Here is a 19,094-nt window from a genome sequence, read left to right as displayed (position 1 = left end):
CCTTTGCGGTTCCACAGTCCCACAGAACTAGAAGAAAGATCAAAATTGTAGCGCACGTAGTACAGCATGTGATGAACGTTGTTGGTTATATGGTCTACATGCATAATTCAAGAAAAAATTAGAAGAAATAAATATGCCTAGGTATTTGTAACAGGACACAGATTCAAGGTTACTAGTATTAACATGATATGAGGGCAGTGTAGTATTACGACGAGAAACAGGCACGTACTTGTATTTGTTAATGTTTAGTTCCATGTTCCACGTGTTAGCCCAGTCAAGAGCATGGTTGATATCAGGCTGAAGAACACACATGTCAGAGTAACAGTTAATTTCGCGTCATATGACATATATCTGTCTGCAAAAAAGGTAAGTTGATGAGCACACCCTATCAGGTAAGTCATTGATATAAATGAGAAAAAGCAAAGGTCCCAGCACAGAGCCTTGTGACACGCCTGATCCAACTGCAGAAGTGAAGGATGAAGTGTTATAAGCTTTGAGAAGTAGTTAACGATCGCTCAGAAAAGAGCCATTGTAGAACTTTAGGATCAAGGTTCAGTTTACCTAATTTTAAAAAAAGAAACAGTCGAGAAACCTTCTCAAACGCTTTTGAAAAATTTAGGAATGTACAGTCGATAATGTAACCCCTGTAAAGTATGGAATTTAAATCATGTGTAAACGATATAAGTTGAGTTTCACAGGAAAATGACTTTCCATGCTGATGAACTGTAAAAAAGACGTTCGAGTGCAAGAATGATGCAAGGTGAGAATCAATGACATATTTCATAAGTTTACTTGGAATTCACGTGAGTTAAATGATTACAATTCTTTCAGTAAATTATTTATGCAAGTGATCCAGAGTGTTATAAGTGTGTTTTAAGGATGGCGTAGAATTCACCTAGTTGTACTGCATCAATTATGACAGCCACCGAAATCAAATTTGATTTTTAAAAAACTTGGAGGACGCAATTAAGCTTCGCCTTTAAGAGTGGAACGCGATAGCGTTATCGGGCCACGCTGACGCCGACACCGACACCGGATATTCTGCGACACGGGGCCCGCTAGAAAACTATCATGTACCAATCCCGGGCGGCAGTGCAGGGCGTAGCAATGACTCATACTCCCCTAAAGCAGAGGCTACAACCAGCGACCAGTCAATGGCTCTTAGTAAGCACGGAAAAAGGTGTTTGTATTTGAGTTTCTGTGTAATAGAATTATTTGTTCTTGTATGTTCGAATTATTTTTTCATGTTTCATGTATTCAAATTGCAATCCGACGCTATCATATATATATATATCTATATATATATATATATATATAGATTGCATGTAAATCGGACTTTATGAATTTTCTGACGCATTTTACTTTAAGAAGTTAAATTAGTTCATTAACGCCTCTGTGCCATGTGGAAGGCCTCCGTGACTGTGGTTCGGGATGATTTTTTCTGAGGACAACGACGCCGACGCCGTCACCAGAGTTTCTGTGACACAGGACCCTTTAAGCTATTGACACGCGTACTTCTTTATCTTTATCGGGCGACCACTTCTCACCACCTAACAAATGTTATCGCACAGCGCAAGACGCGCCTGCATGTAAAAGAAGTTTCTGGAATGTTATCGATGGTTCCATCCGCTGTCTTTCCCCGCAACTTGTGTAATCTGATTGCACGTATGCGCGATGCGAATAGTGGAGAACTTTGTGGAAGACACGCGGGTCCCAGCGGTCACTCTGGAACATTCGATGACTGATCTATAAAAGCCGACGCGCTTGACCCGCTGATCAGATTTTCGACGATCGCCGACTGTGTTCGCCGCTACCGTTGTGCTTTAAGTGTAGCCTGTCTTTGTGGGCACAGGTTCGCCCAATAAAAGCTAGTTTTGTCTTTAAGAGTATTGCTACTGTGTTCTTTAACGTCACTACCACGTGACACTATTGCGTTAAAGAGAAGAAGATGGGGGAGGGGGCATTATTTTTGATGCACTTGTGAAGTTAAGATAGCATAGGTGAAGCAAGGGCTTTGCTAAAGAAATCTAGACAAGTGCTTGAAAGCTTATTGTGGGCACCGATTTAAAGTGTGCAGGCTAATTACAGGCAACTGAAGTTCTTAATGCAACTTCTCGAAAAAGACAGGGCCTGAATTGCCAAAACACTTCATTTGTAAGAGCTCTCTGTTGTCGGCCAGCTTCCTTCGCACCATCGTAGCCATCAGCAGAAAGCGGTTGGATGGAGTGGAAATAAATTTTGTGACATATATTTTCCTCGAAACAAACTTTACGCGTCAGTGCAGTCTTTCTGATACAGCAATCACCCTATAGGAAGCGTAGTGGAACCATTCAGAAGAGAGAGAGAGAGGTATTTATTATGATAGAAAAGCTGAGGGGTCGGCCTGAATCAACGTTCTGACCTGCTACTCGGCGTTGGGGTGTAGACAGAAAAAGATAGAGAATACGTGGATTATGAGCATGAAGATTGTGGGGAAAATCTTGCACGCTCCAAGACTCTTCAAAGTCTCTTGTCCAATCCGCTCTCATACAAAAAACATTTTTGAGAGACTATCAGGCTGGTGACGAGTATCAGGCAAAGGTTCTAATAGAATCTTTTCAGTTAATGGTCCAACCACAAATTTAGCCAAGATGTCTGTCAGCGATTTTCGCTGTACATCAAATTGCGGGCAGATGCACAACAGGTGTTCTGTCGTCTGAGAAATACCGCGTTCCTCACAATTCGGACTGTCCGCCCGGCCGATGAGATGTAGGTAGCGCGGGGTGAAGGCCATACGTAGTCGTAATCTGTGCAGCAGGCTCACATTACACCTTTTCATGTTGTATCCGTATTTTCATCGCTGGATCGAGTTCGTGAAGGCGGTGACGACGATGATTTGGCGAGGCCCAATACATTGCCGTATTATCGCGCAGAAGTCTGTACACCAGGGCATTAGTGTCTGGTCGTGAAAATGGGATGGACACTGGCGTGGCATTAATGTGGGCCATCTTTGCCTCTGCGTAGGCGAGCTCATTTCCATGTAGGCCACAGTGTCCTGGAATCCACTGACACCTTATGCAATACGGTTTTCTGTTTTACCATAGGCCCAATCTGCCAGAAGCGGTAATTTTCTACGGCAGAATAGCCCTGGGCATCGTCGCGCCTTTGGCAATGCGATTACGCTTAGCAAGGCGATTAGGTCAGGATCTCCAAACGATAGATGAACGAGGGAAAATGAAATTTTTGTTATAACTAGTGAGAATCAAGGAGAAGAACAATGAATGGACGCAAGGAGAGCCGGTCGCTCCAACGCAAAAAGCTCCTTCGAAAAAAGAAAAGCGACAAGAACGCTAAACACAGCCATGTTTTCTTCACTATAATATAATGCATAGTCGGGCTCGTTTGCATTTCATCACTGGGAAATTGGACTCTAATAAACGTCTATGCTCTTGCAGGCGTATCTTCTCCCCAAACAATAACCATCAGCTGTCTTGCTTGCGTTTCCTTTCATGAAAACTCTGCGCTTGCTACTTTCCTGTCAAGAATACTGTGTCACACTGATAACGCGCATGCCGTTTGTGTCCTGGAAGTACCGTGCGCGCAGCGTTAGAGAAAGGACGGGCACGCAAGATAGATTATGATTGTTGGTTAGGGACAAGATAAGCCCCAAAGTATGCACAGAATTCTCGGAGTGTAGAGCACTGGGACGACGAGACGCCTTTCCGTATTTCAAGGAGCGCACAAACATAAATAGGAAGGCACTGAACGTTTCAAGAAGCATGCTCCCGCTAAAATGGGAGAGGCAAACGCCTTCTTGTACGAATGCACTGACGGGTAGCGTCGTAATGCTGTCACTCACTCACTCACTCACTCACTCACTCACTCACTCACTCACTCACTCACTCACTCACTCACTCACTCACTCACTCACTCACTCACTCACTCACTCACTCACTCACTCACTCTCACACACACATACGCACGCACGCACGCACGCTGAAATAAGCGTACTTATGATGTATGGTGCAATATGCAAAGCAACAAAGGTATAACCCTATGGCGTGCTTCTTCCCATAAAGACGCATTATGGGTAAGCCAGATTTTACGTTCTTTGATAGTTGCGAAAGTGCCCACGCTCGCGGAGAATTCAACCACACACAGGTGATCATATAAGAAAGAAAAAGGAAGGATAGAAAGGGAAAAAATACAGCGTTCTGCAAGCTATCACTGAAGTTCTGTTGAGAGTTTCTGTACCAAAGAAGATAACACGCCCCGACCTATCCTTCGCTTTTTCGAGAAGCTATAAACCTCACGGCATTACGCGCAACGCGTGAGGAACAGCAAGAAATGAGTCAGTATTAACGGCTGCAAGAAATGCTATTGACGTCTACTTGATCGCTCTAATTTTGCGAAAAGGACGACATTTGAGCAGGTTATAACGTTACAAAAGCTAGGATGCTCTATTAGGCAATTTAGAGAAGAAGGAAATCTTATAGTTATTGGAGAACTCTCACAGAAAATTTCACCACGTTCTCGTTGAGAATGCCGTGTGGTGAGTAAAAAAAAAAGAATTAGGTAAAAGCAACTTTCTATAATACTATAATATCTTTATAAGATGCAGAATGACCGTGAACTAGATAGAAGATACGGTTTTTTGTTAAGCAGTCGGATGAAGCGCGGTTAGGATAAATGAGCCGACAACTGCCCGTGTCGTACGCTAACTTTTAAAGGAAACGACAAGCCCAACGAGCTGGAAAACACGACATAACAGCGCTGCAGCACATGGAAGGCAAGGAGCTGGCAAGTCGTTAAGGCAAGGTGTGGATCCAACGTTGGCAAGTCGGATTGAGCTGTGTGCATAGCGGCAACTCGTTGGTGCAATGTGTACAGGCAGGGGTAAAAGTTCATGGTTTGAGGTACGTGCGAACAACAACAACAACAACAACAACAACAACAACAACAACAACAACAACAACAACAACAACAACAACAACAACAACAACAACAACAACAACAACAACAACAAAATCCAGTGGCGATATAGGGGTGCGATGTGCGACGTCATTTATGCTGACGTTGCACCTATATGAGGCCCCGTATCCATAACTGAAACCCCGTTCACTACATTGCAAAGTGTTATTCACTTCCACACACACATACACTATTTTCCACTTTGACAATCCTAATGCTAACGAATTAAAAGCAGAAGCCTTCATCAGCCTGGGCGCGCAGCCTGGATTTCAAATGTGTGGTAGGTGTACTGTAGTGTACGAGACCAGCATTGTATTGTGACGTTCAATGGCTGTAAGCTAAAACTGGGCTGACATTCGACGTTATCGTGGAACCCAGGTCCCGTAAACTTTTAGCCCTGCCTGTAGCATGCGTGGGCCCAAGTTTTGGTCAGTTGCGACCTATATTTGAATGTTTCGATGAGCTTTAGGACGCTTAGTGACTGTCGAGAATATCAATTCATTGTGCGGGGCCTGCGAACTTTCGGTTGTATGCTACGTCAAGTTGCGCATAAATAACCAGCTCACTACACGTGCTAGCTTTTTTCAACGCGGCAGGGCGTGTGGGGGACGTAGTTTGACTACTTGATGGGTTCTGTGAGAACGCAAACAAGAGAAAGAAGCCTATCCACACCGAGGGGACATCACTTTCGTGCTTATATTCCCGCGCAGGCCGAATCGCCGTAAGCCCTTAAGCCTCGTGGCAAGGGGGACGAACCAGTAGGCGTCGACAAGTCCGACAAAACAAGCGCGGACATTGCAAAAGAGGTCGACTTTCCTTTCCTTGACAAACAACACCAATCATGATATGCCACTTCGAAGCACTTAGCACGGGGCTGGCGTAATATGCGGTAGCTTTGCACCGTTGCGAGGCGTACAGCGCCTCCTGCTCACGAAGCGATATGGTCACCGATGAACGTCAGACGGCTAGCCTGTACTCTACTGCGCAACGACCATTGCGTTTGAAGCCTTTGTGCTGAGCACGGCAACGTCACATGGGAGTGAGCTCGCGCTAAGCTTAGGAACGCGTAGGTGTGGATATGGGCGAGACGACGCGTCCCAATTCGGCACAACTGAGCGGGAAAGCGCTGAGCCGTCGAATCCAGCTTCTGACACAGACCGGGAAATATTAGAGGGTTCGTTTCTATATATGTATGACTCAGACGACGTAGCGAGTCCTTCCTTTCCGCTTATTCACACTGCGTGATACCGAATGTCTGCTTCGAACAACGGTACTGAGATTGCTTGTCAACAGCTAGGTAGCAGAAAATGGCGTTATGAACAAAGCGGAGACCAGAAATTATCGCTCAACTCACTCCTTGACACTGAACATGGCCGCAAAGAGGAACGAAGAAACTACCAGTGCCGCTAACAAGCATGAAACATCGATGTATGTTCACCTCCCCAAAGTAAAACGTGTCCGAGCCAGACAATTAATAAATTGTATTTCGACGAAGCTAAAGTGACATTTAAGAGCATCGTTGAGTGAGCTTTCCTATAAGTCCTTGTTCTCATCTTGATCGTGACCTGTACATGCTTCTTATTAAAGTTCATGGTCTGTTAGATAATATGTGCAGGTTGCTGTTTAACAAAGCACTTCTTTCGTTTTCTCGAGTCCTTCACTGAACCTTTGACATCGCCAGGGGCGCCATGGGATACATGCAAACATGCTAATTAGCACGCTTCTCGTCTGAAGGGCTCTCAATGCAATTTTAGTCGCCATGTTGTGAGCTCTTCTATCGCAAAAGGAAAAGAAAAAGAAAAAAGGGCATAGGCACGTGTGTGATCGCAAAGAGTGCGCTTGCCTGAGCGACACAAAGGGAACTGCGCCTAATCACGTTTTTGGGGAATTCTATCAACAAAACTATAAAAAGAGCAAGCTCATCCCTGTCGTTTGTTTCGTTTATGGCAACGGGTTAATGGCCGAGGACGCACACGCACGCTTTCTTTCCCGCCTCGCTCGATCATGACAGTTGAAAACACCATTTTTGCGCGCCTTCTCACCATTTTTGTTGGACTTAAGCGCAGTTGTATTAAACATGAAATGCTTTCAGCTCCCGTTGTCGACGACCTTCAAGTGACCTTGAGCCAGAAGTCAGAGCCGTTATCTAGGCACTCAAATGAGAACATCCGGGCAAGTTACGAGAACAACACGAGATTATCCGCACAACCAGTCTAAACTTCCAAGAATGCGGTCTGTGGCCCCCAACCATTTGTATACAACCGCATTACATACGCTAGTTGCTGCCGAAACAAGTTACCAAAGATATTGCTTCCGAGTTCTTTGTAGTCTTTGTTCATAATATCACTCCAGCTGTAACTTCTAGTACGATGAACTTTTATTTGTAATTTCCAATAGCGCTGTTTAAAAGACAGATACAAGGCACCATACACCTCATTGTCACCTTTTGGCGCTGTGCGCTGAACGCCAGTGGTCCGTGAGTTCCACTGCGCGGGTTTTTGCGTCGCCTCGAGAGATGGCGCCACGCTGCGTGGTGCCTCATTTAGGCGTTTCTACCCGCCGCGGTGGCTTAACGGCTATGGTGTTGCGCTGCTGAGCACGAGGTCGTGGGTTCAAATTCCGGCCGCAGCGGCCGCATTTCGATGGAGGTGAAATGCAAAAACGCCCGTCTCCCGCGCTTGAGGGCACGTTAAAGATCGCCTGGTGATCAAGACTAATCCGGAGTCCCCCACTACGGCGTCTCTCAATCAAATCACGGTTTTGGCACGTAAAACCCCAGAATCCAATTCATTCCTCGTCTAGCTAGGCAGTGCGCTCTGTCTCTGTGGCGTCTTTCGCTGCCTGTCGTGCGGCCTTCAGCCGGTTTTCTTCTTCCAGCTGGGCAGCGTCTATATTGACCATTGCACAGCATGGTGCGATGTGGTGTGATGTGGTGTGATGGGGTGTGCCATTGCGAACATGACCTACACCTATTTTAAGATTGTGGCTAGTATAATCTCCAACCTATCTGCTTTGGCGGTCGCCATTTCATGCTTACACCTACTCTCAATTACGGAAGAGCCAGCAACTCTTTCCGTAGTTCCTATGGCAGCGTCGCACTGCAACCTTTTTCATAATGGCAACTGAAACAAAGAAAACTGTACGCAAGGCCACTTAGGAAACAGTTACGTTTACAAATGGAAACACGATGACTGTGTGCATCTGGCGATCTGTTAGAAGCGTAGCGTTGCGATTGGAGTACATGGCAAAAGAAGCTAAGAATGCCAAAGATGCCTCAGCGTTCCTGTACGTATGGCCAATGCATATCCACAGAAGATTAGCGTGCATGCTTCGTTGCCTGCTTATGTGAGTGCAACGAGAAACGGATGCGTAGGAATACAAGAAAAATAAAACATTAACGATGTTTTCGTGCAAGGTGGTTGCGTGGGCCAACATGTAGTGAACGGAGATCTCCTAACCTCCTTAGCCAGCATTACCCTGCTTCGACGGTCGCTCATTTCCGCGCATATTGAGCAGGCTACGTGCCAGCCAGGCCTGTCCGTCGGAGCGTCGGTCGACCCGAGCGGCGTTATTCAAATCGGCGGACTTTTCGCGCTGTCGCTGCGCGCGTGGTACCCAGCTGTGATTAATGCTCTGTGTGCGCTGCGCTACGACGCAGCGTTTCGCAGCGGTACTCTTGGCGATGCTCGAAGAGCTTTTGGCGAATGTTTGTTTGTGCAGCCACAACGTCGAGGAGCTCTTCTGTGCTGCCCTCAGAATGCATCAAAGTTTGTAACGTGCTTTGGCGACAATACTTGTGGAGTTTCGTCGTTATCCTTTAGTGTTTTATGAAAAACCACCCTCACGCTTTGCGCTCCGCCGCACTAATTCTCTTTACCTTCAGCTATACAACTTGCAGACAGACTGATAGAAAGAACCAGTAAAAGAGTGAACAATCACATTTGAAGAGCCTTAAAAAAGAAGTTAGGTTCGTGCAAAGGAGCGGCTTGGTACACAGAATCCAATTTAAATTCAACCTTTCCTTTGTTTTATAGTAGCTTCGACATGACCTCGGTTGGCTGCCTCGTTATTAATGACGTTTGAACCGACTTTCCATTAGGAACTAGCTAACCGGGTGCATACTGCTTTGTGCGCGTGTCATTGTGTCCAAGCGTGCTGGCTTTTGTTCGGCTTTGATTCTTTTTCTTCTTCACCTGCGCTAAGGCGTGAAGTTCCGAATGGATACACTTTGTTCTTGAGGACTCCCGTTGTTAGCGCCAGCCGGTTCGCGGAACCGCGCGTAGGTTTTTGCATTATTCGCTGTCTCTTCTTCATTCGTGTTGTTTAAAGGTGTCGTAAAAGCCTTGGATCCGATATATATGGGATTGATGACGGCGCGCACGTGCCTAAGTTTGGCACGCGCTAGATCCACGTTCACCTCGGGTATACATAGACGAGTTCCAGCAAAACAACCGCGTATGATGAAATTTTTCGGACGAATAGAAACACCTGATCAGGGCTGTTCGAAAACTGCGCTTACGTGTGGTCGGGCGAGTCTCGCAGGTAATATAGAAATCGACGTGAGCTCTCATGAAAGGAATATCATAACACAAAAGATGCGCTCTTGTTGGCCCGATTTACCATCAGTCATCATGTGTGCCCGAATTCAGCGCCACAATTTTTGGCCGGAAAAAGAAAAGAAAATGAAAAGAATAAACTCACAGCACGAGTGTGTAACACGTTAGCATCGGCGCGGGCTCGGCGCTCTCGCTCCCGATCTCGAGCTTGACGAATCACTTGAGGATCCTAAGGTCCTGCTTCCTCCATGACATTTCCCTGCAAAGGATGTTTTATAGCACTGTCGTTTATTAATGCGAAAGCTATAAATGGCTAATGAAGCGGAAAATCCGGCGTTCTCGGCGGGACCAAACGATGGTCTAAAAAGGGCTACGAACCCTCAACTACGAACTCTATCTTAATAAACTACGTATGACAAAGAAGTACGGTGGCGTCGGAGGCAACGGAACAGGATACAGATGCCAGAACGGATGCGTGTGGAGGTATTAGGATGTCGTCAGTGAGGGACAACTTGGTGCAGGAAAGCGAAACGTCATCAAATATGGCATTGCCAAGCGAAGAGAAGGCGACTTCTGCACGGGAGCAATCAATAACAGCTTGGTGACGGGAGAGAAAGTCCCAACCTAAAATAATATCGTGGGAACAGTGGGGAAGAACGACGAACTCGACTGTGTAGAGCACACCTTGAATTTCAAGTCTGGCGGTACACGCAGCCACCGGCTGGACGTGCTGTGCTGTGGCCGTGCGGAGTAAAGGACCGAAGAAAGGCGTCGTGACTTTTCGTATTGAGCGGCAAAGTTTTTCGGCAATTACAGATATGGCGGCACCTGTGTCAATGAGGGCAAGCACAGAGACACCTTCAACAGCGACATCAATAACGTTAGGCGGCGAAAGAAGAGGGCTTAAGCGTTGCGGCGATGACGCAGTTCTTGCCTCAGGAACTGCGCCACTTAGTTTTCCGTGTCAGCAGGAGAGGGACGTCGACGCATCGGGGAGGGCGAGCGACGACGAGGAGAAGGAGAACGGCGGTCAGAAACTTGACGAAGGCTTTGGCGGGGAAGGGGTAAATCGCGGTCAGGAGCGTAAGGCAACGGATGGTCGTACGCGGCTGTGCGTGGGTCGTCACGTGGATGAAGTGGACGGCGGCGGCACAGGCGTGCAACGTGACCGGGAATACCGCACGAATAGCAGATGGGCCGATTGTCCGCTGTACGCCAGGGATTCATTACTCGATGGACTGGAGGTCGTGGCGGCGTGGGGGTAAAAACAGGGCTAGGCATTGGAGGCGGAGCCCGGAAGGTCGGTGGTCGTGGTCGTGCGACGGCGTCGGCGTAAGTCAATGGGGCGGTGAGTTGAGGCGCCCGTTCCTGGGGAAGGGCCTCGGACACTTGTTCTTCTATAACGTGTCGTAGGGTCGGACTAAGGGACGAACTTGACTCCGGTGGATTGGAGATGAGGGAGAGCTGGCGAGCAACTTCTTCCCGGACGAAAGCCTTGATTTGCGAGAGGAGGGTGGCATCAGGAAAAGGAGAGGTCAAGCCGGACAACGATTCCTGATGGGGAACAGGACGGCGGGTGAGGAGGCGTTGACGGCGGAGCTCGTCATAGCTTTGGCACAGTTCAATAACTTGGGCAACAGTAGAGGGGCTCTTTGAGATGAGCATCTGAAACGCGTCCTCGTCGATACCCTTCATAATATGCTTGATTTTATTGCACTCAGTCATGGATGCATCGACGCGTTTACAGAGATCGATGACATCTTCGATGTAGCTGGTAAAGTTCTCACCAGGCTGCTGAGAGCGCGACTGCAGACGCTGTTCGGCACGAAGCTTTTGAACAGCAGGGCGGCCGAAGACCTCGCTGAACTTTGTCTTAAACAGCGCCCAGCTTGGGACTTCACTTTCGTGGTTCCGAAACCACAAGTGGGCTATTCCGGTGAGGTAGAAAGGGACGGTGGTCAATTTAGTAATGTCATCCCATTTGTTGTTCCGACTGACGCGTTCGTATGATGAGAGCCAGTCATCAACGTCATGGTCGTCAGTGCCGCTGAAGATAGGAGGGTCCCGCTGGCGGAACGTGCCGGGGCATACGGTATACTGGGGAGCAGGTGGTGGTAAGCTCGTGGCGCTTTCGGTGGTCATGATGGCAGGGAGAGTCCGGCTGCGCAATTCCAGGATTGCAGGAGACCCAGCAAACCTCCACCAATTATGACAAAGAAGTCCGACACGGCCGTGGACGACACGAAGGACGCGGACAAGAAGACGCAGCAGCGTAGGCTTAGCCAGTCACACACCAGGAACAGCGTCTAGCCCGAGCCCCACTTCAGTAGCGCTGGCGATCCGGCTGCGGAGCTCGGCACGGCGCACTTCTTCTTCCTTACATACGCTTTAATTACCTCCAACGGTCGGGGGTTCGAGTGCCTTACTTAACTCTATCTTCATCAACTGTGCCTGAATTAACTTCGCGTTAATTAACACCAAAGGTCGTGGGTTCGACTAACACCAGAGGTTGGGGGTTCGTAGACTTAATTAATCCAGAGGTCATGGGCTCGAACCTCGAGACACCTTCCACAGAACTGTCCGCAGATATCGTCGGCGTATCCACAAATCCGCATGTCACAAAGATCGACAGCCCCATCTCTACCTCGTCGACGCGTACGTTTCGCCGGTCCGTCTGGCCGGGCGTCCTCTAGTGTCTTGAGCACTGCACGGGCCCGGGCCGACTCAAAAGCCCGGGACCAGCTCGACTTGCGGGTCGGACCGTCCGAAGTGTTTTTCGGTGGGCCCGAGCTGGGCCCGGGCCGTACTCGGACTTGAAGGCACGGGCGCTGGCCAGACTCGGGCCGGCTCATTAAAGGGCCTTCGAGTCGGCATTCTGTGCCACGCCGAAGTGACGCGTGCAAAGAGCTCGCTCTTAGTATACCTTAGCAAAGAAAATAGAGAAATAAAAGACTTATGAAGTTTTCATTTCTTTCCACAAAAACGAACATTGTTTCTGCTTAATTAAGAAAAAAATAAATTATACAGGAAACCTCTATTCAAACCATTTCCCTGTTACCGCTTTTGCGATTGTACTATTACCAATCTCAATACTATTATATTATTTTAGCTGTAACGCAAGAGGTGTCTCTCGCTACTTCTGCGTTTATATTATGCTGTGTGCTCGTAAATTCAACTGTCTGTGTGGATTTGCCACATTCCCAGATACTCAGTGACCCAAGTTAGTCCGATGGTTGGTTTCGAACCCTGTTATATTTCGGCACAGCAGCAGGATACGCTACCCATTCAACCACGTGCTATCCAGTGACCCAGGTAGGCGGGAAAACGGTTAGATAAAGACACACAGATATATATTCGGCCCTTAGAAAGTGCGTGAACTACCCTAGGAATGCTAAAGCATTGAAAACCCAGACTCCAATGACTGCAATTAGTAAGAATTGAAGTAAGGTGATGAATTCGCTCACGCGCACAGACGGCGCCACACAGTCCAAGCTGTTCATACAGGCCAGTCGTCCTCAAGAAACACAAAAGTGCCTTGTGTACCGATGAGTGATAGGGACGGTGCTTGAGTAGTCGAGTAGGCTTTGGATACGCCGGTGGAATCGCATAATTGTTTTTCTTTGTTCTTATTTTGGTGCAGGGAAGCGAACGAGATATTACTCTTTGTTCTGGCTAACCTCCCTACCTTTCTACTTTATTTCCTGTATCTCTCATTCTTTGTTTTTTGTCTCTCTTTATCTCCCTCTCTGATTTCCTTCCCCATTGCAGAGCCCCCGACTGCCCCCGTGATCCGAGACGGGAGCGGCATTGTACTTCACGGTGTCACCAAGCCGTATGATGAAGGCATCAGCTTGGCTATCGTCTGCGAGGTGCGCGGAGGTGAGGCATTCTTGCTTTTTAATCCTTAATTGCCGTCGCAACTTTCCTGTATTATATTTTCATTCGAATCCTTGCGTCACAATATATGGAATAATTTACGTGAAAAACGTGCATGCTCTCCTCATGTAAAAGAATTGAAGCGGTGGGTTATAGAACGTGTTATCCACAAGCCATGATTTTGATACCCGGTGTTAGCTGTACTGCAAAGGGTTTCAGTACGAATCGCGTTTGATAGGCGACGTCTAGGTGGAGCAATTGCCGGCAACCTTTGCAAGGCTAGCTTCGGCTACAGAAAACAACACCCCATCCTCCTCCTCTTCTTCTTGCCTAAAGCAGCGGAAAGTTGATTCTCTCGTCAACATGATTGCCTTATTGGTAAGTTACGGCAGTAATATGAGCATCTCGTTACAAACTAGGGCAGCCTTGCTGAGTAGTTGAGTTCGAAGCGGGACGTGTTGGTTATAGTTAAGCTTTGGGGGAGAGGGGGTGCCCACCTGTCTTGGTATCCTACATTCTGTAATTGTGACACAGTCACAAAGCATCCCCTTAGGTATTATAATTACCACAGCTGGTATACAGTGCATGTGGTTCTACTTGTTGCTCGCGTTGCGATTATTTTGCCTAGCTGCCTGTGTTTTGTATCAATTCCTTCAGCGTTAGCCATTACTACTACGGCTGCTATAAACGTCTGCAGTGTATACCAAGTAGACACCGCAAATTAAGTACTAACGACACTGCGTACATACGAATGTGACACAGTTTCAGTAATGGACAAAAAGCTCAAGGGGCACTTAGTTATCCCTACGTAGATGAATGCAAAAATATTGCGACCACCGCACAATGCTTAGAAATTATGCCACACCAAAAGGTCGTGGGTTCGACTCCCACCAAAGGCCGAGGGTGCGGCTCGCAACAAAGGTCGTGGTCTAGAGTGCCTTAATTAACTATACCACAATTCACTGTGCCTTAATTAAATTCACCTTAATTAACACCAAAGGTCGTGGGTTGGACTCCCACCAAAGGTCGTGGCTTCAAGCGCCTTAATTAACTATATCTTAATTAACTGTGATTTTAACTTCGCCTGAATTCACACCAATGGCCGAGGCTTCGACTCCCACCAAATATAGTGGGCTCGAGTATCTTGATTAATTATGTCTTAATTAAACGTGTCAATTAAATTCGCCTTAAGACCAAAAGTCGTGAGCTCGAGATCCTTAAATAACTATACCCTAATTAACGGTGCCTTAATTAACTTAGCCTTAGACTTAATCCCAAAGGTCGAGGGTTCGGAGTCTTAACACCGAAGGCCGCAGGCTCGACTCCCACCGATGGTCGAGGGTTCATAGGATTTTTGTACAATCGTGTGGTCACGCCGCCAACGCTGGATTTTCCGCCTCATGAGCCATTTAATGCTTTCGCATTAATAAGTGAACTAGCTAGTGATCGAAGATGGCGACGGTGTCAGCTGATGACCGGACAAGAAATTATGCAGATTCCGCGTGCTGTGGGAATCGAAGTTATGCGAAGCACTTTGCAGGTAGCCGGCTATGGCATGGACCCTGCGGCGGCGCGCCTCAACCGGATCTGTGACTCTCTCGATTACTTCGAGCATATCCGAGCTCATTGTGGAGCTCGGATATGCTGAGGGCCCGAAATAATGTGGGCTTGCCTAGCCGCTCCTTTCCTTTGCGCCCAGTAGCGCCCCAGTAGCACGCCATCCTCGAGCTGCTCATGTAAACATCTGAGGAACACCATGTCCAAGTTGACGCACTTCTCTTCGAAGCTGCAATGTTCCGAGAGCTTCTTTGTGAGCGTCAGGAGATTGTTGGCGTGCACGGGGTGAGAAACTTGCTTTTGGGTCGCTGTTCGTACATACGCGGACCTTTTTACGTTGCCCATCTGGCTCGGTACACGTAGCACGCGAGAATCGGAGACGAGAGTTGGATGACGGAGCTCGGATAACAACAAGTCCGCGACTGCCGGCAACACAAACATGAACATATACCCAGCAGCTCGAGTATGCATGGTAGGCTATATACAGGGTGTGTCAGCGAACATTTTCAAAGTTTCTTTAAAAGTTGCCTGTAGCACATTGTAATATTCTAGCTCATGAGGTGCGCTACTCGAAGCGGCGGACACTACTCGCAAAAAAAAAAAAAAAATGGAAGTGCAAAATTGACTAATTAACAAAAGTGCACTAATTACCGTTTTAACGAATTACCGTATGATCCAGATTGCAATTTACAAATTGTAGCCGTGGAGTTCACAAGGCGGATCCACTCGGAACGAATTCTCAGGACGACACTAGTTTCTAGATAGTAATTCCCAAACTTTGCGGAGAAATGCATTGACGTTCCAGTTAGTTGTGTGCTTCAATGCATAAAACGACGTTATATTTTCACTAACTGGAACGATATATACATAGTAACCATGCGAAGGAGCAAGAAATGCTTCGCATAATTACTAGCTGCGACATACAATTTATCTCGGTATATCCGCTGAGGCTCTGATAAGCAGCTACGCTGCACAATCTGTACCGCATTTCTTTCCTTTCCCTTTCTTTTTTTCTTTTTTTGTCTCAGCGGGCTCAACCCAAGAAAACTCTGACGGCTGCTTTCGTCCCTGTTCCTGTCTTTCGCTTTATTACACTGCTGAGACGACGTGTACGACCCGCAAAGCCAACGCCATTGCCACATCCACGTGGCTCGCACTGCGTGTCATTTGAGGGAGCGAGGGTATATACGCCTAGCCCAGACTTAACAGAGCACTATTAATTTGGCCTAGACTCACGCACTCTTAATTTGGCAGACGCCAAATACGGTCCCTGTGGTGTACAAAGTATGGGTGCTGCTCGACTGCGCATGCGCATACGACCGTCTTCGACTTGTGCACGCTTGTATTTAACGCCAAACACTCTAAGGCCGCGGCCTCGTTGCGACGAGAAATCCTGACCCGCTAACTCTATTACTTCACAGCGCCGTTACGTAACGTGTGACAGAGAACGATCTCCGTATAAACTGGCTTGTTGACACTGTTCAGAAGATCAGACATGATGAGAAAACACGTGGAGCACCCATTTAGGCGTTTGTGTGCTTTTCGTCTCGACATATTCGTCTGGATTTCGCTCCACCCCTTGCGTAATAAACGTTCTTTCGAACCTTGGTTCCCTGAGGGAAATATAGATCTACATTCTCCCCTAGCTCAGCTCACGCCATGAGAGAGTGCGAAGGCAGTGGATTGAGTCGGTGCTTTATCGCGTGTCACTCCGCTCGGTGTCAGGTGGCCCGAGGCAAATCGATGAAAGGGTTTCCTCTGCTCTAATGGCGCTGCGTTCTACGATTGAGCTTGCCTATACGTGGGGTATTTCTGATGTCCCAGGTCTTGAGTGTTTCTTGGGCCACCGTCAGCAGCGCTGAAAGGCACAGTGCCGGTCGAGCAAAATAGCAGACCCGGGCTTTCCACGCGTCTGGGACGCGTGGATTAACCGTCCCGCCTCGAGGGGTTGCTCGACACGCCATCGCATATTCGCCGGCGAAGCGCTAATGGAAAGGGGCGTTCAGGGATGCCGATAAACGATTTGGTATACGCAAAGAAAGCACTTCAGATTTGTTAAAATATTGGACGTGTTTCTTTTTTTTTTTTTGCCCTGATATTAGTCTGATCATTACGGACTTGCCACGCTTTTAACTGGCGCACTGCGCTGTCTAATTTAAAATAAATGTCGGTCATCTAGCTCACTTTGGATGCCATTTTTACAGTAGTGCTCTATAATTTTTCGCAATTTGAACTTCATATGCGCATGGACTGGCTACCCGAAGCAACGGAAAATGACTCGAGTAATCGAACGTATCTGGATGCTCTGTGTTGCGTATGTGCAGCGGCGTGTAGGGGCGTGGACGTGGCAGCGAGATGCTCGTCGCGTTTGTGCGCTTGCTCGCACAAAGCCTTTTCCGGGTCGCTCGGCTCGGTACCAGTCATAGAGTGAATATTTGTTTTGAATATTGCAGAGCAAAATAACTGGATCGAATATATGTTTTACGCCGACATGCTCTTTCGTAGGTCTCCTTTGAAAACCTTCGTCGGTGTGTAAGGTAGCGCCGGGGGCGCGCTCACAAATGGGCTTGCGGGGCCGTTCGCTGGAAGCCGTGGCAGCAGCTCGCATTTCTTAGCCGACACAAGGCCCGGCGAACGGGCGTATAATCGGCGAGCAGAGCGCCACGAGCGGCGCCTAGGCTATAGACGCTCTCTTCGCAAGTCGGGGCTTCCGTGAACGAAGACCGATCCCATTTTGCCCGTATCGATTAGATCAGCGCATTTAAACACGACGTGCTTTCATGACAATGCACTTAGGTGGTACAGCGCCGCACTGTGACAAATGTTGCGTCTGTTCGATGTAGAGTTTTCATGTTCGGAGCGGAAGGTGAAAATGGATTCAACGTAATTTTGCATGGAGTTGTAGGAAGGTAATTACTACGGGCCGAATTCGGGGAATTTCGGCCATATCTGAGCAATAGCATCAACAATATTGAATGTTCGTAACTTAACGCGTCCTAAGGCGCCCTGAGGTAATGTTCCAGTGCCATTCACGGCGGTTAGTATTGAGGCCTTTAGTTTTTAGCCTTTTTATGAAGCGGTTGAACTATTTGCACGCTTTCTACCGCGTCGTTGAGTGCATGTAAACAGTGTGGTGGAAGCATTTCCAGGCTTAAAGAACTGCTGCTTTGAAGTAGCATTTATGAACTAAGGCTATTGAGGTGGCTGTGTCTCGGATTTAAAGCATACTCTCCAGGCGCTAAGAGCAATGCGGAAGAACACACGAACAAAGGAGAATGCATACAGAGGATGAGGCAAAAATGGTAAGCGGCTTTATTTTGATGGACGCTGTGCAGGTGCGCCACACGCATCATTTTTGTATGCGCACATTGACCTTTTTCATGTGTCGTTTAGTGCTGCACTTAGCGGTTCAAAAAGTCTTGTAGTGCGGACTAACCCCGTTTCTGATCCTGACGAACAGGCATTGAGTTATAAGAAAAGCCAGAACGTGGGTTATTGCCTCTTATAAAACGCGAGGCTCAACGTCGTTTTCGATCGTTTTTCATCAATATATTGAGTGCGACAGACATTGTTTGCACCGTTCTTCAGTAGCCCCTCTAAGTCTGTCGCCGTGCTGAACTAAAGTTGCGAAGAAAAGCCGCGGATTACAAACAAAAGGTGCTCTAAAAAGCAGCATCTACAGAAGCTTGTGGTCAAACTCGTGGCAATTGCACTCACACTCAACGCGCGGACGCGCCTTAAGGGTGGTTCCATTGCGCTCGACGCCTCCTCAAAAGTTCACTCGCTCACTCACTCACTCACTCACTCACTCACTCACTCACTCACTCACTCACTCACTCACTCACTCACTCACTCACTCACTCACTCACTCACTCACTCACTCACTCACTCACTCATTCTCAATCAATCAATCGATCAATCAATCAATCAATCAATCAATCAATCAATCAATCAATCAATCAATCAATCAATCAATCAATCAATCAATCAATCAATCAATCAATCGATCGATTTCCTTTCTCGTAACTATAGTATGTAACTGGAGTAGCATGTGAAGCCTGCCACTGCGATCTCTCCTGTTATTGTTAAACTTTTTGATGATATTCTAACGATAAATTGATATTTAATTATTGTTAATGGTATTGTACTGCCACG

At 47.5% G+C, this 19,094-nt stretch overlaps 1 protein-coding gene across 1 annotated transcript in view; it reads left to right on the top strand.

Moving 5' to 3' along the window:
- The window catches only part of LOC126536063 (nephrin-like), an 87,704-nt gene that overhangs the window by 38,608 nt on the left and 30,002 nt on the right, over window positions 1-19,094 (top strand). The window contains exon 3 of the mRNA XM_050182956.2: window positions 13,275-13,385. Coding sequence (XP_050038913.1) covers window positions 13,275-13,385 — 111 coding nt within the window. The remainder of the gene's footprint in view (window positions 1-13,274; window positions 13,386-19,094) is intronic.

Source organism: Dermacentor andersoni, chromosome 4, assembly GCF_023375885.2.
Source record: "Dermacentor andersoni chromosome 4, qqDerAnde1_hic_scaffold, whole genome shotgun sequence".
Lineage (NCBI taxonomy): Eukaryota > Metazoa > Arthropoda > Arachnida > Ixodida > Ixodidae > Dermacentor > Dermacentor andersoni.
Note: the sequence above shows the minus strand (reverse complement) of the source record. Positions and strands in the feature narration are given on the sequence as shown.